At 44.7% G+C, this 18,160-nt stretch overlaps 1 protein-coding gene and 1 long non-coding RNA gene across 5 annotated transcripts in view; one reads left to right on the top strand and one right to left on the bottom strand.

The window, feature by feature from the left end:
* LOC310836811 overlaps positions 1 to 8,787 on the bottom strand; it is a 37,728-nt gene extending 28,941 nt beyond the window's left edge. For 2 of the 3 annotated variants that reach the window (XR_014560213.1, XR_014560214.1), the window contains exon 1: positions 8,599 to 8,787. This is a non-coding gene — a long non-coding RNA (uncharacterized lncRNA). Of the gene's footprint in view, positions 1 to 6,433; positions 6,504 to 8,598 lie in introns of those variants that run through there. The other variant, XR_014560215.1, reaches the window with a different exon arrangement.
* A 169-nt stretch (positions 8,788 to 8,956) lies between these two features.
* On the top strand, positions 8,957 to 15,667 carry ALG13 (ALG13 UDP-N-acetylglucosaminyltransferase subunit). Of its 2 annotated transcripts, none has more exons than XM_083722639.1 (4): positions 8,957 to 9,162; positions 12,472 to 12,634; positions 13,307 to 13,445; positions 15,430 to 15,667. In XM_083722639.1, exons 1-4 carry the CDS (start codon positions 9,082 to 9,084, stop codon positions 15,536 to 15,538), a joined length of 492 nt encoding a protein of 163 aa, XP_083578765.1. In that variant the 5' UTR covers positions 8,957 to 9,081; the 3' UTR covers positions 15,539 to 15,667. The 2 variants fall into 2 exon arrangements, with proteins under 2 accessions (XP_083578765.1, XP_083578766.1); XM_083722640.1 differs by lacking the exon at positions 8,957 to 9,162 and adding an exon at positions 9,336 to 9,380.
* The last annotated feature ends 2,493 nt before the right edge of the window (positions 15,668 to 18,160 follow it).

Below are 18,160 nucleotides of genomic sequence, written 5' to 3'. Positions count from 1 at the left end.
GGTGCGGCCAGCCCCCCCTGCACCCCCCATGCTACGCCACTGATTCCAAGGAGGTGACAGGGTGGGAATCTCCTTACACTGGTAATCCACCATGTGGTTCCAAAGAACATTCACCTTTCCTTTGGGACAGTTTGTTGTTGTTCATTTCTATCAATTCTTTATTTGCAAAATGTAGACACACATACACATACCCTGCCCTGGCCCTTCCAATGCATTTGGAATCACTCAGGGCAGCTTAAAATATAATTTAAATACAGCCCCACAAAAGGAATCAAACAATCAGAAATGGGCTTGGCAGCAAAGTTTGGATTTCGTTTAACAGGGAAATTTTAACCAATCTGGGTGGGAGGGGGAGTAGGTGGGTAGAGAATTGTAAGAGGGTGTCAGGTGTATCTTCTGAGTAAGGCAGAAAGGAGCCTCACTTCCTTTACAGATGCAGGATGGGCACCGTAATAATGAGAGGTCGTCATCACTTGTCCGCACCCAAGCAAACATTCATAAATCCTTTATGCACAGAAAAGGATACCTCAGTTTGCCCAGAAACTCCCATCACACCTGGTTCATGAGGCCAGAGGTGGCAGCTATCCAAAACATTTCCCCTCTAGGCCTAGAGCCCAGCATCCTAAGATAAGCATAGTACAGAACAGCACAGATAAGCATAGTATCAAAGCAAGCCAGTTAGCATATATCAAAGCAAGGAGACATAGACATATATGAGCTCATTCTTGCCACAACTACTCATTAGTTTTGGGGTTATCCTGACTACCAAGATGACGTTTGCAGGCCTTCTGGATCATTTCACTTCGGTTCAACACACTATTTTTCTGCCTAAGAGGAAGTATAAAGTTCCCGAGTTTGATTCCACCCCCCTTCCCTTCCTACCTCTATTCCCTTCTCTGTCTTTTTAAAAAATAAAAAATAAAAAGCCTTCAGGAGAGGGGCTGTCTTGCTTTAATTGAGTGCATGTAAGCCACTTTTGGCAGGGATGCGGGTGGTGCTGTGGTCTAAAGAACTGAGCCTCTTGGGCTTGCTGATCGGAAGGTTGGCGGTTCGAATCCCCGTGACGGGGTGAACTCCCGTTGCTTGGTCCCAGCTCCTGCCAACCTAGAACGTTGAAAGCACATCAAAGTGCAAGTAGATAATTAGGTACCACCCCGGCGGGAAGGTAAATGGCGTTTCTGTGTGCTGCTCTGGTTCGCCAGAAGCGGCTTAGTCATGCTGGCCACATGACCCGGAAAAACTGTCAGCTCCCTCAGCCAGTAAAGCGAGATGAGTGTCGCAACCCCAGAGTCATTCGCGACTGGATGTAACAGTCAGGGGTCCTTTACCTTTTTAAAGCCACTTTCAGCCAAAGAGTGGGAAGCAAATGCTCTAAATAAATAATGGATAATAAGGAAATGTTGCACAGGCATGTCCACTCTGCCTGACAGGAGCTCTCCAGGGGTAGAGGCTACCTGAACCTTTTCACTGAAGATTCTGGAGGCTTCTTAACCAGGTAAATGTAAATTACCATCGAACTGTTGCTTGTACTCTATTGCAGGGCAGATTTTCTGCAGAATGAAATGTGCATTGCCACTGACCTATACGACAGGGCCTTTTCAGATGTGGTTTCCCGGTTGTGGTATGCCCTCACTAGTGAGGTGCACTTCTCTCCATCATTATTGATGTTCAGTAGGAATGTGGAAATATTCCTGTTTACCCAGGCATTTGGAGGTTGAGAAATACTGTTCCTGGCAATGGCAAGATCATGGAATGGAAGAATGTTTTCAAATAATAACTCCTTTTCGATGTTTTTAATTATAATCATTTTTAGACCTGATCTGACAATTTTAGAATGTTTTACTTTGTCTATGGTTCTAAATTGTGTATCTGTTTGCAGCCCTGGGCTCCTTGGGGAGGAAGGGAGGGATATAAATTTAATAAATAAATAGATGGTGACCCTTCAGACAGCAATAATGAAACAGCTTTGGAGAAGCAACATGGAACAACTAATAAAGCAGAATGGTGTGTGGATGATCCAGTATAAATCTATCTCTAATAAACTATTATTGCATCAATAACATGTTGCAAAATGCACAGTGGAGGGGGAACCAATCTGGAGGACCCTTGTTTATACTCAAGTGATGCTCACATAGACCTGGGGACAAAGGTGATCCTGGGTTGGCACATATTTTCTCTGACGGGCAGGCTGGGAACTGTTTTATAATTGGTATTCAAGGTTTTAAGGATTTCCTGGGGGATTTGTTCTTTAAAGAAGGATGGCTTTTTTCAGTGTGCCATTCACACCATAATTAGACAAAATGATGGCTTAAACCCCCAGTGGTGAGTAAACACTGTAATTGGTGCTCATTTGTGCCAGATAAATCCACAGGGACAATATCCTGGTTCTCTTCATCACAGCCACTTTAATGGGAGAGGCCAAACTAGGGGAAGATTCTCTCATATAGTATCAGCTTAGTTCTTTCAGGTAGGGCTTTTTCTTTTTGGTAGTGGAGGGCAGGAGCTACATCAAAATCTACTGGAAGATCTCTGGGCAATTTGCAGTAGATCACAAGCAGTTTCCCCCTGAGTCCAAGTCGTTTAACAAGAGCAACAACTAAGACACACTACTATGCAATCTTACTAGTCTGACTCATAGACAAACTCTCTATTCTTTGAGCCTCACTGTTGCCTTCCCTTAAACTGGAACTTTATGCTTAAGGGTGCTGGCACAACTTTCTGTTTCATAAAATTGCAAGTTAGTTTCTTTGTTGGTTTCTTTCTTTAATCATTACATAGTCTCAGTGTTCCTAGCCAATGAAATGGGAGTATAAATTGGTTGCTTTTGAGCAGGCCATGATGCTGTTGTTTTGTTTTTTAGTTCTGCATTAGCATCTCCAATCTGCCATCACACAGATGTAGATTAATACTTGGATAAGGTTATTCCACAGCATAATACATGGGGGTGCACTAATGCCTCTAACACCCTCAGCTGTTTTGCATCAATCCTGGTTGGTGGAGCTCACTGCTCAAAGTAGACCCTGCAATCCTGCAATCTGCCTGTCCCTTGATGTAAAGCACAATGCTCATTGATGGTGCTACATTTATGCAGGATTAAAAACAATTGTTGGAGCAGAGGTAGTCAACATGATGCAACTCCCAGAAGCCCAGGCCATTGGGCATGCTAACTATGGGCTGATGGGAGTTGTAGTCCAGGTCCAGGAACATGTGGAGGGCACCACGTTGGCTACCCTTGTGCTGGAGTATGCACAATGCTAACACATTTACCTTGCCTTTCCACAATATGGGAACAAGATGGTTATAACAACAATGGTGACACCCCTACTAAAGCATTCATATGTCACTTCAACAGCCCATGAAGAGGCCTGGGAACTGTAGTTTGCTAAGGGTGCTGGGAACTGTAGCTGTGTGAGAGGTTGCCTAATAATTCACAGTTCTCTTTACCAAACTGCCAGGATTCTTAGAGGGGGCAGCTAAAGTGTAAAAGAGTATTTTGAATGTATTGTGTGAATGTAACCTACTGCAAGGGGCTTTCAGAGAGAAAGAAGCATGGCACTTTCTGGTGTTTGAGGCTGGTGGAGCAAGATAAGAGATGGTCACAGACAGAGATGTGTTGGGGTTTAAGAGGGGAAAGATGGGGAGGGAGCCATGCAACTGAAGGTCATTTAAAGTACGTTGCACAGGATCCGTGCGCAGACAAGAAGCCAGTTTAGAATGCAGCATGGTGTGCATCTGTTTGACAGGGTTGCAAGGCAAATTTTATATGGGATAATGAATGCGGAAGAGACACAGAAGAGAGGGTGCTTCCCCCAAAAGCTGAAGTAATGCACCGTTATTGAGTCTGATTTACTGTGCTTAGTACATCAGCAGTAAGTAGCACCATGGTGAAGAATTAAGGATCTTAATGCTGATGAAAGAGCAGAGCTCCTGATCTGGGACAAAACCGTCAGCAAAATAAGATTGCCTCAACAGCATTGACAAGCCACCATAGAATCTGGAATGTTAATGAACTAAACGGATTCACTCACCTTGACCACCACGGTCTGTGTATGGAAACAAACACACACTTGTATGTAACACTTGAAGCTAATTAGCACCTTGGGGCAAGTTGTTTACAAACAGAAAACAATAAGGAACATAACATATATCCCCAGCAGTGCACTGTACGCTACTAATCCCGAAGTCAGCCAGATCTTTTTCTTTGCTATGTCTTTGGCCTTTCCCATTTTTAAAGGAATGAATCATACTCAGAGAATCTGCTCAAAAGTTGCCCCAAGGACCATTTTGGCAAGGTCTGTGTAAGACATTTTCATGCCCAAGGTGAAGGGCAAGACTGAGCCCTCTCCCCTTTCTACATACAGAAGCCAACATACAGATAGCACTCCCACACACCCAAGGAAGAGAAGAAGGCACCTTGTATTGTGATGAGTCAGACCATTGATCCATCTAACTCAGTGATGTCTACACTGACTGGCAGTGGCACTCCAAGGTTTTAGACAGGGGACACTCCCAGCCCTCCCTGGAGATGCCAGGGATTGAACCAAGGACCACCTTCATGCAGATCTCTAGCTATGGGCCATGCTGGCTGGGGCTGATGGGAATTGGAGTCTCAAATTGCCCGGAGGGCCACAGGTCAGCCATGCTTGGGCTACACCTCTACAGGCTTTACCCAGGCTATGACTTGCTCTTTGAGATACGTGATGGGACACAGGACCACAGGAAGTTATCTTATAACAAGTCAGATCATTGGTCTATGTTCAGTGTTGTCAACACTGACTGGCAGCAACTTTCCAGGGTTTCAGATGGAGGGCATTCCCAATTCCAGCTAACATTGTGGGGAATCAAATCTGGGACCTTCTGCATGCAAAGCATGTTCTCTACCACTGAGCTGTGGCCACTCCAGGGCAGCCCAAAATGCAAGTGAGTTAACATATAAGACTGCATACCCCAATGTATGTTGGACAGATAATAGGGTCACTGTGGGCTTCACAATCTGGTCAAGGGAGAAAGGCACTGATTGACACTTTGTCTAAGGCTAACTTTGCTCTGCTACGTGAGCAGTCGCTGTTCTGTGGAATAACATTTTCTTCATAGCTGCCAATTCAGAACCCAAAATGCACATATGAGACGAAAAATAGGGCGAAAAATACGGTAACATCAGGGAGGATTGAAAAAATGTGTTTACTTTTTCTGCCACTGGGTGTTTAGACTAGCTTCAGTGTGAACATTACTTCTTCTATTAAGTCTGCAGTCTGGACTTTTCATTCATATTCTTACCCCACCCCACAAATATATCTTAAAACAACAACAACAACATTTGGACTGAATAATAATTATTCTGAAGTAAAGGTTTACTTGTTTATATTTTTACATATTTATTTTGTGATGTTTCAGTTGGTCCATGTAACATTACCGTATCTCTGCTGGTTTTGGATTTATCCTTGTGTACAAACACTGTCATCTAGTGGATGGATAAAATTATGTACTTTCTGTCCAGAGATCTTTAATTTATCATAACCAATTAGCTGTTTGCAGGTGCACATTTGTTTTTCAAAGGGGAGAAAGTATATATCTATCTATCTATATATATATATCTATATATATATATATCTCCATAGCTTTCAAAAGCCATTGACTTTTGATTTTTATTTACTGTGTTATGCTGTTAGTGTGGTGCCTTTGCAACAGCAGCCATGATGGTCGGTGTTGCAAAGTGCTGTTCCTTTGTTCAATTTCAAACCACAGAGGCAAGGAAATGTAATGCCAGGAAAATGTGATGTCAGGTGACTGACAGGTGACTGGATTGCTTCCAAATGACTCTTAAGGACCATCTGCTTTTGGAGTTCCCTGATAGCATCGAGGAACACTGGACCAAGCTAAAAACATCCATTATTGCAGCCTGTGAACAAACTATTGGATACCAAACCAAGAAACACCAGGACCGGCTTGATGAGAATGACAGTGAGATTTAACGCATTACTGACAAAAAAAGGAAGAAAGAAATTGTGCCACTAATTATAAAACCTATGCCAACGCTATGGCTGAGGTTCAAAGAAGAACCAGAGAACTAAAGAACACCTGGTTGATAATAATAAAAACCCTCAAGAAATCTGGCACTTAGCCGACACTCATGATGCACAGAGTTTCTTTAAAGCCACAAAGACCATCTATGGGCCAATAATTCATGGCATATGCCCCCTACACGCAACAGATGGTACCACACTTCTAAAAGATAAAGAAGCTATTACACTGTGCTGGAAAGAATACTACCAGCATCTCCTTAATTGCAACTCCGCCATGGCTGTTAAGGTCCTCTCACAAATTCCACAAAAACAAATTAGAGATGAGCTTGCAGTATCTCCAAATCTGGGAGAGCTGTGTACAGCTATTAACTAAATGAAGAACAACAAAGCCAGCGGACCTGATGGGATACCTGGCAAAGTCTTCAAAGTGGCTGGAACTGAACTTACACAACAACTTCACAAGCTCGTTGAAAAAATCTGGGAGAGAGAGGAGATCCCAGCAGCCTTTAGGGATGCCAAAATTATCAACCTATTTTAAAAATGTAATAGAATGGATTGCGGAAACTATTGAGGCATCTCTTTATTAGATGCGGCCAGCAAAATTCTTGAAAGGATCTTAGCAAATTGTCTTCTAACAATAGCCGAAGCTACCCTTCCTAATCCCAAAATGGTTTTTAACCTTCTAGGGGGACAGTGGACATGATTTTCACCACTCAACATCTTCAAGAAAAATGCAGAGAGCAAAACCAACCCCTGCACAGTGATACCTCGGGTTAAGAACTTAATTCGTTCCAGAGGTCCATTCTTAACCTGAAACGGTTCTTAACCTGAGGTGTGCTTTCGCTAATGGGGCCTCCCGCTGCTGCTGGCATGCGATTTCTGTTCTTATCCTGGCAAAGTTCTTAACCTGGAGCAACCACTTCCTGGTTAGTGGAGTTTGTAACCCAAAATGTCTGTAACCTGAAGCGTCTGTAACCCAAGGTACCACTGTATATGGCATTTATTGACCTAAGGCTTTTTGACACTGTAAATTGTAATGCCCCATAGACTGTCCTTCGCAAAATTGGCTGCTCAGATAAATTTGTGAACATCATTCAGCTCCTCCATGATATTATGATAGCAGCAATCACAGATAACAATGGCTCTCAAAGTGAACCATTCACAGTGGGATCAGGTGTTAAACAGAGTTGCGTTATCGCCTCCACTCTATTTATCATTTTCATTGCCATGATCCTACATTTTATCAAAGGGAAACTCCCCACTGGAGTAGAAATCATATATCAAACAGATAGAAAGCTCTTTAATCTGAACAGGCTGAAAGCAAAGAGTAAGGTTACCGTAACTTCCATCATAGAGCTTCAGTATGATAATGACAACATAGTGTGTGCACGCTCAGAGGATAACCTCCAAGCCGTCCTAAATATCTTTGCAGAAGCTTACAAAAAGCTTGGCCTATCGCTCAACATCCAAAAAACCAAAGTGCTGCACCAACAAACACAAAAACAGCCCCTCTGCAGCGCCACAAATCCAACTCAATGGTGTAACATTGGAAAGTGTCAATCAGTTCTCCTACCAGGGCAGTTATCTTTCCACACGGGCCGACATTGATGCTGAAATCCAGCATCGCCTGAGCTCTGTGAGTGCAGCTTTCTCCCAATTGACATTCGCAGGGAAACCAAAACGCTTGTATACAAAGCTATTGCACTGCCAACCTTACTGTATGCTTGTGAAACATGGACCACTTATAAACGCCATCTCCAACTCTTCGAAAGATTCCATCAACGGTGTCTCCGAAAAATTTTACACATCACTTGGGAAGACAGGTGAACTAATACCAGTGTACTGTAAGAAGCAAAGATCACTAGTGTTGAAGCAATGATTCTTCAGCATCAACTTTTTGGACTGGTCATGCTGTGGGGATGCCTGATTATCGTCTTCCAAAGCAACTACAGTGGTACCTCGGGTTACGGACACTTCAGGTTGCAGACGCTTCAGGTTACAGACTCCGCTAACCCAGAACTTTGCTTCAGGATGAGAACAAAAATTGCGCGGCGGCGGCAGCGGGAGGCCCCATTAGCTACAGTGGTGCTTCAGGTTAAGAACGGTTTCAGGTTAAGAACGGACCTCCAGAACAAATTAAGTTCTTAACCTGAGGTACCACTGTACTCTATTCCAAACTTAAAAATGGAAGGGTAATGGTGGTGGTCAACAGAAGAGGTTTAAAGCCAGGTTTAAAGGTTTGTCAGGGCAAATCTAACAAAATGTAGTATAAACACCAACAACTGGGAAACACTGGCCTGCGAGCGCTCCAGTTGGAGAACAGTCTTGACCAAAGGTGTCATGGATTCTCAAACTCAGGACGCAAGGGAGAAATGTGCTAAGTGAAAGGCACGTTTGGCAAACCCTCACCATGATCAACTCCCGCTCAGAAACCTAGGTCCCCACTGTGGAGGAACGTGTGGATTCAGAATTGGTCTCCACAGTCACTTACGGACTCATTGTTAAAACCGTGTTCATGGAAGACAATCTTACTCAGCTATGAGCGATCGCCAAAGAGGTGGTCAACCCTGCTCACCTGTCAAACTTGGCCAATTCTTTTTTCTCCCAGGAGGTCCAAATGGCTCTACCCACTCTTCATTGTTATCCTCACAGCAACCTTGTGAGGTAGGTAAAGCTAAGAAACAGTGAAGGTCATCCAATAAATTTCCTGGCCGAGAGGATTCCAACCCTTCACCTCTAAGATTCCTAGTCATGAACTCTAACCGCTACCTACCACCGTCCTTTGTCTCCGCCAACTTGCGTCTAAAAGAATGGTTTCCAAACGATCTTGAATTTGTCCACCGAAACAAGGACATGCATTTCTCTACCCTTTCCTATCTCTGGGCGACTTTTCCCTGCTCAGCTGCCCTCGCAAAGCACACTGGGATTACCATAGATACTGCTCGTTTCAGAAGGGCGCCGGCTTTCTGGTGCGTGGGGAGGTTTTTCCCATCCAAGACGTTACGTGACCTCCGCTCTAGCTTTCCTTCCCTATGGTCACGACGCCTCTCCGCCGGCCATGAAATCCGCCTTTGTCACCGTGGGCACGACCAGCTTCGACGACCTCATCGCCGCCGTGACGGCTCCGGAGGCTCTGCAGGCGAGGCTCTTCCACCTTCTTGCCCCCTCTCTTTTCCCGCTTCTCCCGACTTTGGCCGCCGTCGCTAGGCAACCGCCGGAGGCGAGCGATGGACGGGCGGAAACGGCGCGTGTAGCCGGCGTGGCGTCACATCCGGCATCTTCTAGGAGTTCCGCGAGTCTTGCTTTTTTTCTGAGTCCCTATCTGGAATGTTGCTTCCAATAAGAAAGGGAACCCCAGTATTGCTCCGCACTTTGCATGGAAGGATAATGGGGGTGGGGGTGAACGTGATACGTGAAGAAAGACAAAGGTGCAGCATGATTCGTGCCCGTCCTCTAGCTTGGGTTACTCAGAAGTAAATTCCACAGTGATCCATGGAGGAGACTGCACTGTGCATTCACATTATAAGCAGGCATAGCTTCTTCCCGCAAAACGCCTTGGAAGCAGCACTTTGGTTAAGGGCGCCGAGTGTTATTGGGAGACACACGTACACACTATTCCCCTCAGAGGTAGTCTTTCCTGGGTAGGGGTATTATTATTTAGGGGTAAACCGCTCTAAAAATTGGAGGACCATGAGGGGGAACATGGGAGTGGGGTCTTTAGCAACTCTGAGCACCCTTAACAGTTCCCATTGTACTTTTTGGGGGTGGTAGTGCTGGTGGAATGTACCTCAGTGGTGCAATCCATGTCACGTTTATCACCAGAAATAATAATAATAATAATAATAATAATAATAATAATAATTTTTTATTTATACCCCGCCCTCCCCAGCCAAGGCTGGGCTCAGAGCGGCTTACAAGCAATAACAAAAACAAGATGAATGATTACAAACTTAAAAACAAAAATAAAACACAACAATTAAAATAATGGAACATTAAAATATTAAAATGTAGCCTCATCGCAGGAGGAGAAGGAAAAAAGGGGAAAAAAGAGAGAGAGAGAGGGGGGGGGAAGAGAGGGAATCAAACTGGCTCCAAGCCTAAGGCCAGGCGGAACAACTCTGTCTTACAGGCCCTGCGGAAAGAAATCAGATCCTGCAGGGCCCTGGTCTCATGAGGCAGAGCGTTCCACCAGGCCGGAGCCAGAGTTGAAAAGGCCCTGGCTCTGGTCGAAGCCAATCTAACTTCCTTAGGGCCCGGGACCACTAGGGTGTTGTTATTTATGGACCTTGAGGCTCTCCGTGGGGCATACCAGGAGAGGCGGTCCCGGAGGTACGAGGGTCCTAGGCCGTGAAGGGCTTTAAAGGTCAAAAGCAGCACCTTAAATCTGACCCTGTACTCCACCGGGAGCCAGTGCAGCTTGAAAAGCACTGGGTGAATATGCTCCCATGGCAGAGACCCCGTGAGGAGCCTCGCTGCAGCATTCTGTACCCGCTGGAGTTTCTGGGACAGCTTCAAGGGCAGCCCCGCGTAGAGCGAATTACAGTAGTCAAGCCTGGAGATGACCGTCGCATGGATCACTGTGGCCAAGTCAGGGCGGGAAAGGTAAGGGACCAACTGCTTGATGCGGCGAAGGTGGAAAAATGTCGCCTTGGCTGTTGCTGTAACCTGCGCCTCCATGGAAAGGGAGGCGTCAAGGATTACACCCAAACTCTTAACGGAAGGCAATGGCACTAATTGGGCCCCCGCAAGAGAAGGGAGTTGGTCCCTCATCCCCATGCCATCCCGACCTAGCCATAGGACCTCTGTCTTCGAAGGATTTAGTTTCAATCGGCTCCCACGAAACCATCCAGCCACAGCTTCCAAGCATCTGGTCAGTGTGTTTGGGGCCGAGTCGGTGTGGCCATCCATCAGCAGATAGAGCTGAGTGTCATCAGCATATTGGTGACAGCCCAGCCCAAAGCTCCGGATAATCTGGGCAAGGGGGCGCATAAAGATGTTAAAAAGCATCGGGGAGAGAATTGCGCCCTGCGGCACTCCACACACCAAGGAGTGGCGCGACGACATTTCCCTCCCTAGTGCCACCCTCTGTCCCCGACCAGAGATAAAAGAGCACAACCAGTTACGGGCTATGCCCTGTATCCCCACGTCTGCGAGGCGGTGGTCCAGAAGATCATGATCGACCATGTCAAAGGCTGCTGACAAATCTAAAAGGATCAGCAGTCCTGACCCGCCTCGATCCAGTTGTCTACGGAGATCGTCTGTTAAGGCAACCAGAGCCGTCTCCGTTCCAAAACCAGGACGGAAACCGGACTGAAATGGATCTAATGCCGATGTTTCCTCCAGAAACCTACCAAGCTGCTCAGCAACCGCTCTCTCAATTACCTTACCCAAATATGGGAGATTTGAAACTGGGCGGTAATTGGATAGGTCTAAGGGATCTAATGAAGTTTTTTTTAAGAGTGGATACACCACACTTATTGTTTTAATGCAGGGCTGGGGATCCTGTGACCCTCCAGATTTCCCTGGGGGCTTCAGCTTCCATCATTCTCAGGCATACGCCATTCTGGCTGGGGCTGATGGGCAAGCCTGTGCAGAGCTGGTCTGAGGCCCAGGGCAGGAGTCTTAGAAAATCCCTGGTGGGCCTCTGTGGGTGACTTAGCCCTCTGAGGCCCAGGGCAAGTGTACCTGGCTGCCTCCTCTCCTTCACGGGCCTGCTGATGGGAGCTGCAGTCCAACATCTGTGCAGCCACAGGTCTTCCATCTCTGTTTTAATGGGAGTTAACAGATACAAGTGGAATATCAGAAGTGTATTAGCAGCCCGTCTGTGCTTGTGTGGCCCTTGATTTAAATATGAATCTGCCTGGTCGAGCAGCAGCCTCCCATCTATGCAGGGATGAATGCACCAAAGCCTATTGGAATAAATGGTCTTAAGGGAATTTAAATCTGCATAGGATTAGTAAGAGACCAGTACAATTTTATAGCAAAATCTCCACCATTAAGAATGGTGGGTAAGAATGGGGGTAAGAATCCCCACTGGATTATGGGGATACACTTTTGCACACAAATTGTCCCTGCACAGCTACCCTGCTTGCAATACAAAGTCCAAGGCAAGCAGTAACTTGGACTAATTCACAGAAAATGATATTGAATATGTGGGTTACAGATACAAGATTGCATTACGTATCTAATTAAGGTTAATGCAAATGACAGTTTTATCATACATGATGTACACTAATTTCATTTTACTGTTTATACATAAAGACTGTCTCACCAGGAAGATACCAGCACACTGATAAGTTGCCAAATGCTCCTATGTATTTTTGCGTCTGGCTAGGCTTTATGTACTTGGAGGGGCAAATTAGCTCACACTCGCAGCATCTGATGTGCTATTCTTGCATTTAACTTAAGTCAGTACCAAGTCTGATTGTAATTTCCTTTCTCTCTACAGGTTTTACAGGATCTTGGCTACAGCAGACTTGTCCTTCAGGTTGGCAGGGGCACAGTTTGCCCTGTTTCAACCAGCACACCTACATTTACCCTGGAGGTGTTCAGGTTCAAGAACTCACTCTCTGAAGATGTGCAAACAGCCGATCTAGTCATAAGTCATGCAGGTAAAACTTCTATTTCAATGAGAAAGGTCTTGATTGGCATCAACATATCCCACCACATATGGGATGTTAAACCAACTGTGCTATATCCTCTCCACCACATTAGTGAGGGTTCCAAGGCTGGCATAGTTTCACATCCTTTCTGATGTTGTGTCAGGATAACATGGGGCTTTTAATTTGGTGAATCAAAGGTCTTCCCAGATCTGGCCCAGTGCCCTTCTGAGGGGCATTTTGTCTGGAGAGAGGGAGGTCTGCAGCATCTTATGGGCTCTTAGCCACCCTTCTACCAAACATAGGATTGCTTTCTTAATATGTGTTTTATGCCCCTCAGTGTAATGTTAAATACATCAAATTAATGGGAGTATGGATGTTTGACAAGGTCAGTCTTCAGAGGAACAAAAGCCCTCAAAAGGTAGATGTTGCTGGATATTCATTTCTAGCTCTGGTGGTCCTTGGCATGAATTCTTGTTCACTGCTAAGTGAAATTGAATGTTGTTGCTGAAGACACACCTCTCTGCCCTGGCTTTTGACACTTGAGATGTAACACGTTTCGCTGATTGTAAGTTGTTGTAAACTGTTTTTAGCATTGTGCTTTGATTGTTGTCACCTTCCCTGGGATCTTAGTGTGAAGGGTGGGTAATTTAGTTATTCTTCATTGCTGTTTTACTATTACAGGTGCTGGTAGCTGCTTGGAAGTATTGGAAGCAGGGAAGCCACTACTGGTAGTTGTAAATGACAAGCTTATGGACAATCACCAGTTAGAACTCGCAAGGCAGCTGTGCAGGGATGGCCACCTCTTTTACTGCACTTGCAGGTATGGATCTTCTTTAACACTGTTTTGGTTGCAAGCTTTCCTGCAAACTTACTTACTTTATTATTAAATTTGTATACCGTACTACAGCCATAGGTCTCAGGGCAGTTCACAACACAAAGTTACAAAAACTGTTGAATGAATTTAGTGCTGCAGATCTTAATCACCCTATTTACTGGCTCTTGAGTTACCTGATGCAGAGGCTGTTTAAAGCAATGTGCATCTCATTCCCCCTAACTTGCAGGCATGGCTCTTCTTCAACACCATTTAGTTGCCCTTCTGCAAACTATCCATGTTGACCTTCCTGGAAGTAAGGAAGCAACAATGCATGTCTCAAACCAATGGACAGTGGCAGGAAGAAGAATGTTCACAATCAATGAGTCTTTTCCTGCCATTAAGATACAGCACCTTTTGTATTCTCTGGCTAAAGCCAGAGCCCCAGCTTCAAGGAATAAACATTGATCCTTACAGAGATCCCTTCTTCGCTAGTTTTGGAAGCAGAGTCCAGGTGGTGTCATGACTCCATTGACCTAGACGAAGGGGACTCCAAGGAGGGGATGTTGTAGGAAGCATGTTCATACAGTTCCTGTTGTGCAGGAGCTAGGTACTCACTCTGAGACTTCAAGACCCCTTCTTGGTTAGCCCTCTGAAGGTACATAAGCCCCCACCTACCTTGCAGAACTTCAGCAGGCCTGCTGCCAATCAGTGCCTGGATGGAAGACCGCCTGAGAACCAATCAATGTAAGCTGCTTTAGATTTCATAATGGAAGAAAGCTGGGGGTATAAATAAGGAAATCCATAAAACACTGAAACAGGACTTGGAAGCTGAGACTTCATGATGGTCACCTCAGCCTCCTGAGCTTGACTTCCACACTTGGAAGCTGTATAACGAAGATACCAGAAGCACCTTTGTGGGGAGGATGTTCTGCAGCTTAGGGGCTGCCTCAGAGAATGCCCTCTCCCAGGCCACTACCACCCAAGCTTCTGAAGGCAGAGGAACTACCAAGATGGCCTCCCCTGCTGAACCTAACACCTGGGTGCGTATTCAGGGGGATATGTGAGAAAGAGCAGCAGTTTGAAGACAACCCTTCAGTAAATAAAACACCTGCTTAGTTTCCTTGTCCTCTCTCTAGGGAAAAAAACCCAAAGCAGCCAAACAAGCAAGCGAAATGTTTTTTTTTCTTTTCTGTGTTCTTCTGAAATGTTATAGTAGATGCAGAACTACCAGTGAAAAAAGCAGCCTCCACATTTCATTCTTCCACCTAGGACTAGCAGTGCAAAATATATGATACAGAATCATTGCCACTGTGAGTTTCCCTGACCTCAAGGAGCAGCCAGTAAAGTGGCACTCAGAGGCAGGAAGACCTGCAGCTTAATGGAGTGGCATCTCACATTTTGTGTTACTGGATGTTACTAGGAAGAAGGGAAATCAGGACTACTATTTATTTATTTAAAATGGTATATGCACATCTGCTGTAATGTGCAAATCCAGCTCATGGAAAGCTTGTGAAATTGATCATGGGATCCAGCATGGTGTAGTGGATCTAGTCTGGGTGTAGGGATTACCGTATTTTTCACTCTGTAAGACGCATCAGACCACAAGACGCACCTAGTTTTTGGAGGAGGAAAACAAGAAACAAAAAAATATTCCGAATCTCAGAAGCCAGAACAGCAAGAGGGACCGCTGCGCAGTGAAAGCAGCAATTCCTCTTGCTGTTCTGGCTTCTGTGATAGCTGCGCAACCTGCATTTGCTAAATAAGATGCACACACATTTCCCCTTACTTTTTAGGAGGGAAAAAGTGAGTCTTATATGATAAATATTTGCTCAGCCAGGAAGCTCATCAGGTAATCTTGGGCAAGTCACTATAATGTAATCTGTTGTATCTTGCAGGGCTATTTATAAGGGTAAAAGAACTGAATGAACTACCTCTTCCAAAATCGTAATTTTTGTGTGGGGGGTGTTTTTTTGGGGTTATTTTTCTATAGGACCCTTCTGAAGACACTTCAAACATCAGACTTTTCAACCCTGAAGCCTTTTCCTCCTGGACAGCCAGAAAAATTTGCTGCATTCTTGGACAAAGTAATTGGCATTTGAATAAATCAGCTGTAAAAGGAAGCTCACACATTTGAAACTACTCCTGTATATATAATTTCAACATACATGTGTGCTTGCAGTGGCAAATGTAATTAAAATATGGACTGCTTTGCAGCAAAAGAAAACCAATTCACTGACTTGTAGCTTTGACATGGCCTTAGTGGTCCAGGAAGCAAGCAGTAGCAAAAATCCCCCCTCCTGCCCACCTCTAAACACGCACTTCTTTGCTCAGCCCTATTTCAAATAGGGCACAATGTCATTCAGGTTTTAGACTTTTGATTATGTTACAGTGTTGAGTTTGCTTGAGGTTACTTTGCCATAAACCATTTAGCAGGCAGTATCCATTTGGATAAAAAAATGCTTGGGGGAATAGGATTTGATAACGGGGGCTATAACGTACAGGCAACTTGCAACTTAACATGCCAGGGATTACATTCCTGGCTATCGTGCGCATAAGCAAAATCACAAAAAGCCAGAACACCCCTTAAAAACCATTAAAAAAATTACTCGTCTCCATGGCCTCCTCCGCACCCTCTCCATCTGCCTCTTCACCCAAACACACTCAGTGAAGGCTGCTGGCTTTCAATTTTTCACTCTGTGTGCCATTTCTGCATCATTTTTAATTTACTATTATTATTTTTTGGCAATGTGCTTAAAGCTGTGAGCACATACGTTAAGTGTAAGTTGCAAGTTACCTGTACATCAGCATTAAGCCTCTATAAGTACCTGAAGTGGAAGCTCAATAAAGATTAGTAAGATCTCTTATGAAAACTGTTTCTGTTAAATATATATTAGCAGTAGGCATGAGCCTTATTCATGCATTATTCACCTGTAGAGCTCTCAGAGCCATTGCCCTGACTTTAACATTATTTGATTTTGACCACTTACCTGCCCTTCACCCTAAGGGCTAGCACTGCATTCCATTGTCCACAAGTTGTGTGTGGTTGTCTGTGAAAGAAGTGCTAAGTGCCAGCATCTGCTGAGCTTTTAACATGACAGATGGGGTTAGCATAATTTCATGCGTAACCCCTGCTTCCAGCTGCGGTTGCATACTGTACTTTGGGCTAACCCTCTTATGTAACTGCTCAGTTTTATGGCTAAGAGTGAATTTTCGCACAGTTGGCTCTGAAACTGAGAGGAGGAATAATAGAATCACAGAACGGGAAGGGGACCCAAGGGTCATCTAATCCAACCCCTTGCAATGCAGGAATCACAGCTAAATGAGATCCAAGGAGAAAAGATAAGGGAAATACTGATATCATACCATAGTTGGGATGCGTTATATCTACCCTGTCCCCATGAGTTTGTAACAGGTCATCTGAATCCACCTGCAGTCTTCAGAAGATAAATGTTTTCAGTCTTTGTGACTTTCATGATGTTACCAGCTTTCATGTTAATGTGAACATTAAGCCTGAGTTCAGCTAGCCTAGCCTTCAGTGCAAACCAATCGTGGATTGGCAGTTTTCTGCAGAAAATGACCCGGAAGTACATCATGCAGCTCTATCTACTGCTTAAAGGAAAGATTGCTTACACAACCTGTCAACAGTTCACAGATGAAAACCAGGACCTGCTTGTAACACCCTCATCGAAGATCACAGCCAAAGCCCACCCCCCGTTATGATGCACCATGTTGCTGAAGGCCACTTTAACTGCTGTATTCATTTGCTCTAAAGAAGCTTGTCCACTGAATTTAAAGAAAAGGGGGTCCTTTCTGCTTTCATTAAATATACACTAGAATAAAATAACATGAGGCTTGATCAATATGAGAACTACTAGGGCATGGGTGGCAAAGCTTGCACCTTCCAGATGTGGTTGATCTACAGTTCCCATCATCCCTGACCACTGGCCATGCTAGCTGAGGCTGATGGGATTTGGAGTCCTAACAGCATCCCTGTTCCTTGGTGTGCCTGGCAAAGAAAAGTGCAGCCCCACACTATACATTTAAAACATATCCAACACACATTTAAAGCACATGACTTCCCCTAAAGAATCCTGGGAACTGTAATTTGTTAAGGGGGCTGGGAATTGTAGCTATGTTAGCAGGAAACTACAGATCCCATATTTTTCAGGGGAGCCACATGCTTTAAACGTGCATTGGATGTGCTTTAAAGTCATAGTGTAGATGCCTGCTAAAGTCTGTGCAAGAGTCATATTGTGTGTTATAAACGAATTGGAATGAATGCTTAATAAGTATCAATCAATTGTTATCTCACATTTCCGAGTGCAATTCTCATCACTTTGTACTGTGAAAATTTGATGGAGGGGGCAGGGTATATTTGTGTGTGTGTTTAAAATATAAACACCTGTAATTAAAACATGCAATAAAACAACCTCATTAAAAACAGCACCATAATTGAAACAGGAGACTAGCCCCAACCAGTGGTCAAGGGTGATGGGAATTGTGGTTCATCAACATCTGAAAGGCCACAGGTTGTTCTAGTTACTTCTCCTTATCCCTTCATCTGCTCATTTCCATTCCATAAGCTTTAGCTATGAAAACAGTGGTACCTGAGGGACGCAGGTGGCACTGTGGTCTAAACCACAGAGCCTGGGGCTTGCCGATCAGAAGGTCAACTGTTTGAATCCCCACGATGGGGTGACCTCCTGTTACTCGGTCCCAAC

The sequence above is a fragment of the Podarcis gaigeae genome (assembly GCF_964106915.1).
Source record: "Podarcis gaigeae genome assembly, chromosome: Z".
In the NCBI taxonomy this organism is placed as follows: Eukaryota; Metazoa; Chordata; class Lepidosauria; order Squamata; family Lacertidae; genus Podarcis; species Podarcis gaigeae.
This window is presented reverse-complemented; position numbering and strand designations above follow the sequence as displayed.

Excerpts from the sequence above, each read along its gene's own strand:
- ALG13 (XM_083722639.1), top strand. The coding sequence starts at position 9,082 with ATGAAATCCGCCTTTGTCACCGTGGGCACGACCAGCTTCGACGACCTC. Across the intron at positions 12,635-13,306 it reads TCTAGTCATAAGTCATGCAG|GTGCTGGTAGCTGCTTGGAA; the intron begins GTAAAACTTCTA and ends TTACTATTACAG. Across the intron at positions 13,446-15,429 it reads CTCTTTTACTGCACTTGCAG|GACCCTTCTGAAGACACTTC; the intron begins GTATGGATCTTC and ends ATTTTTCTATAG.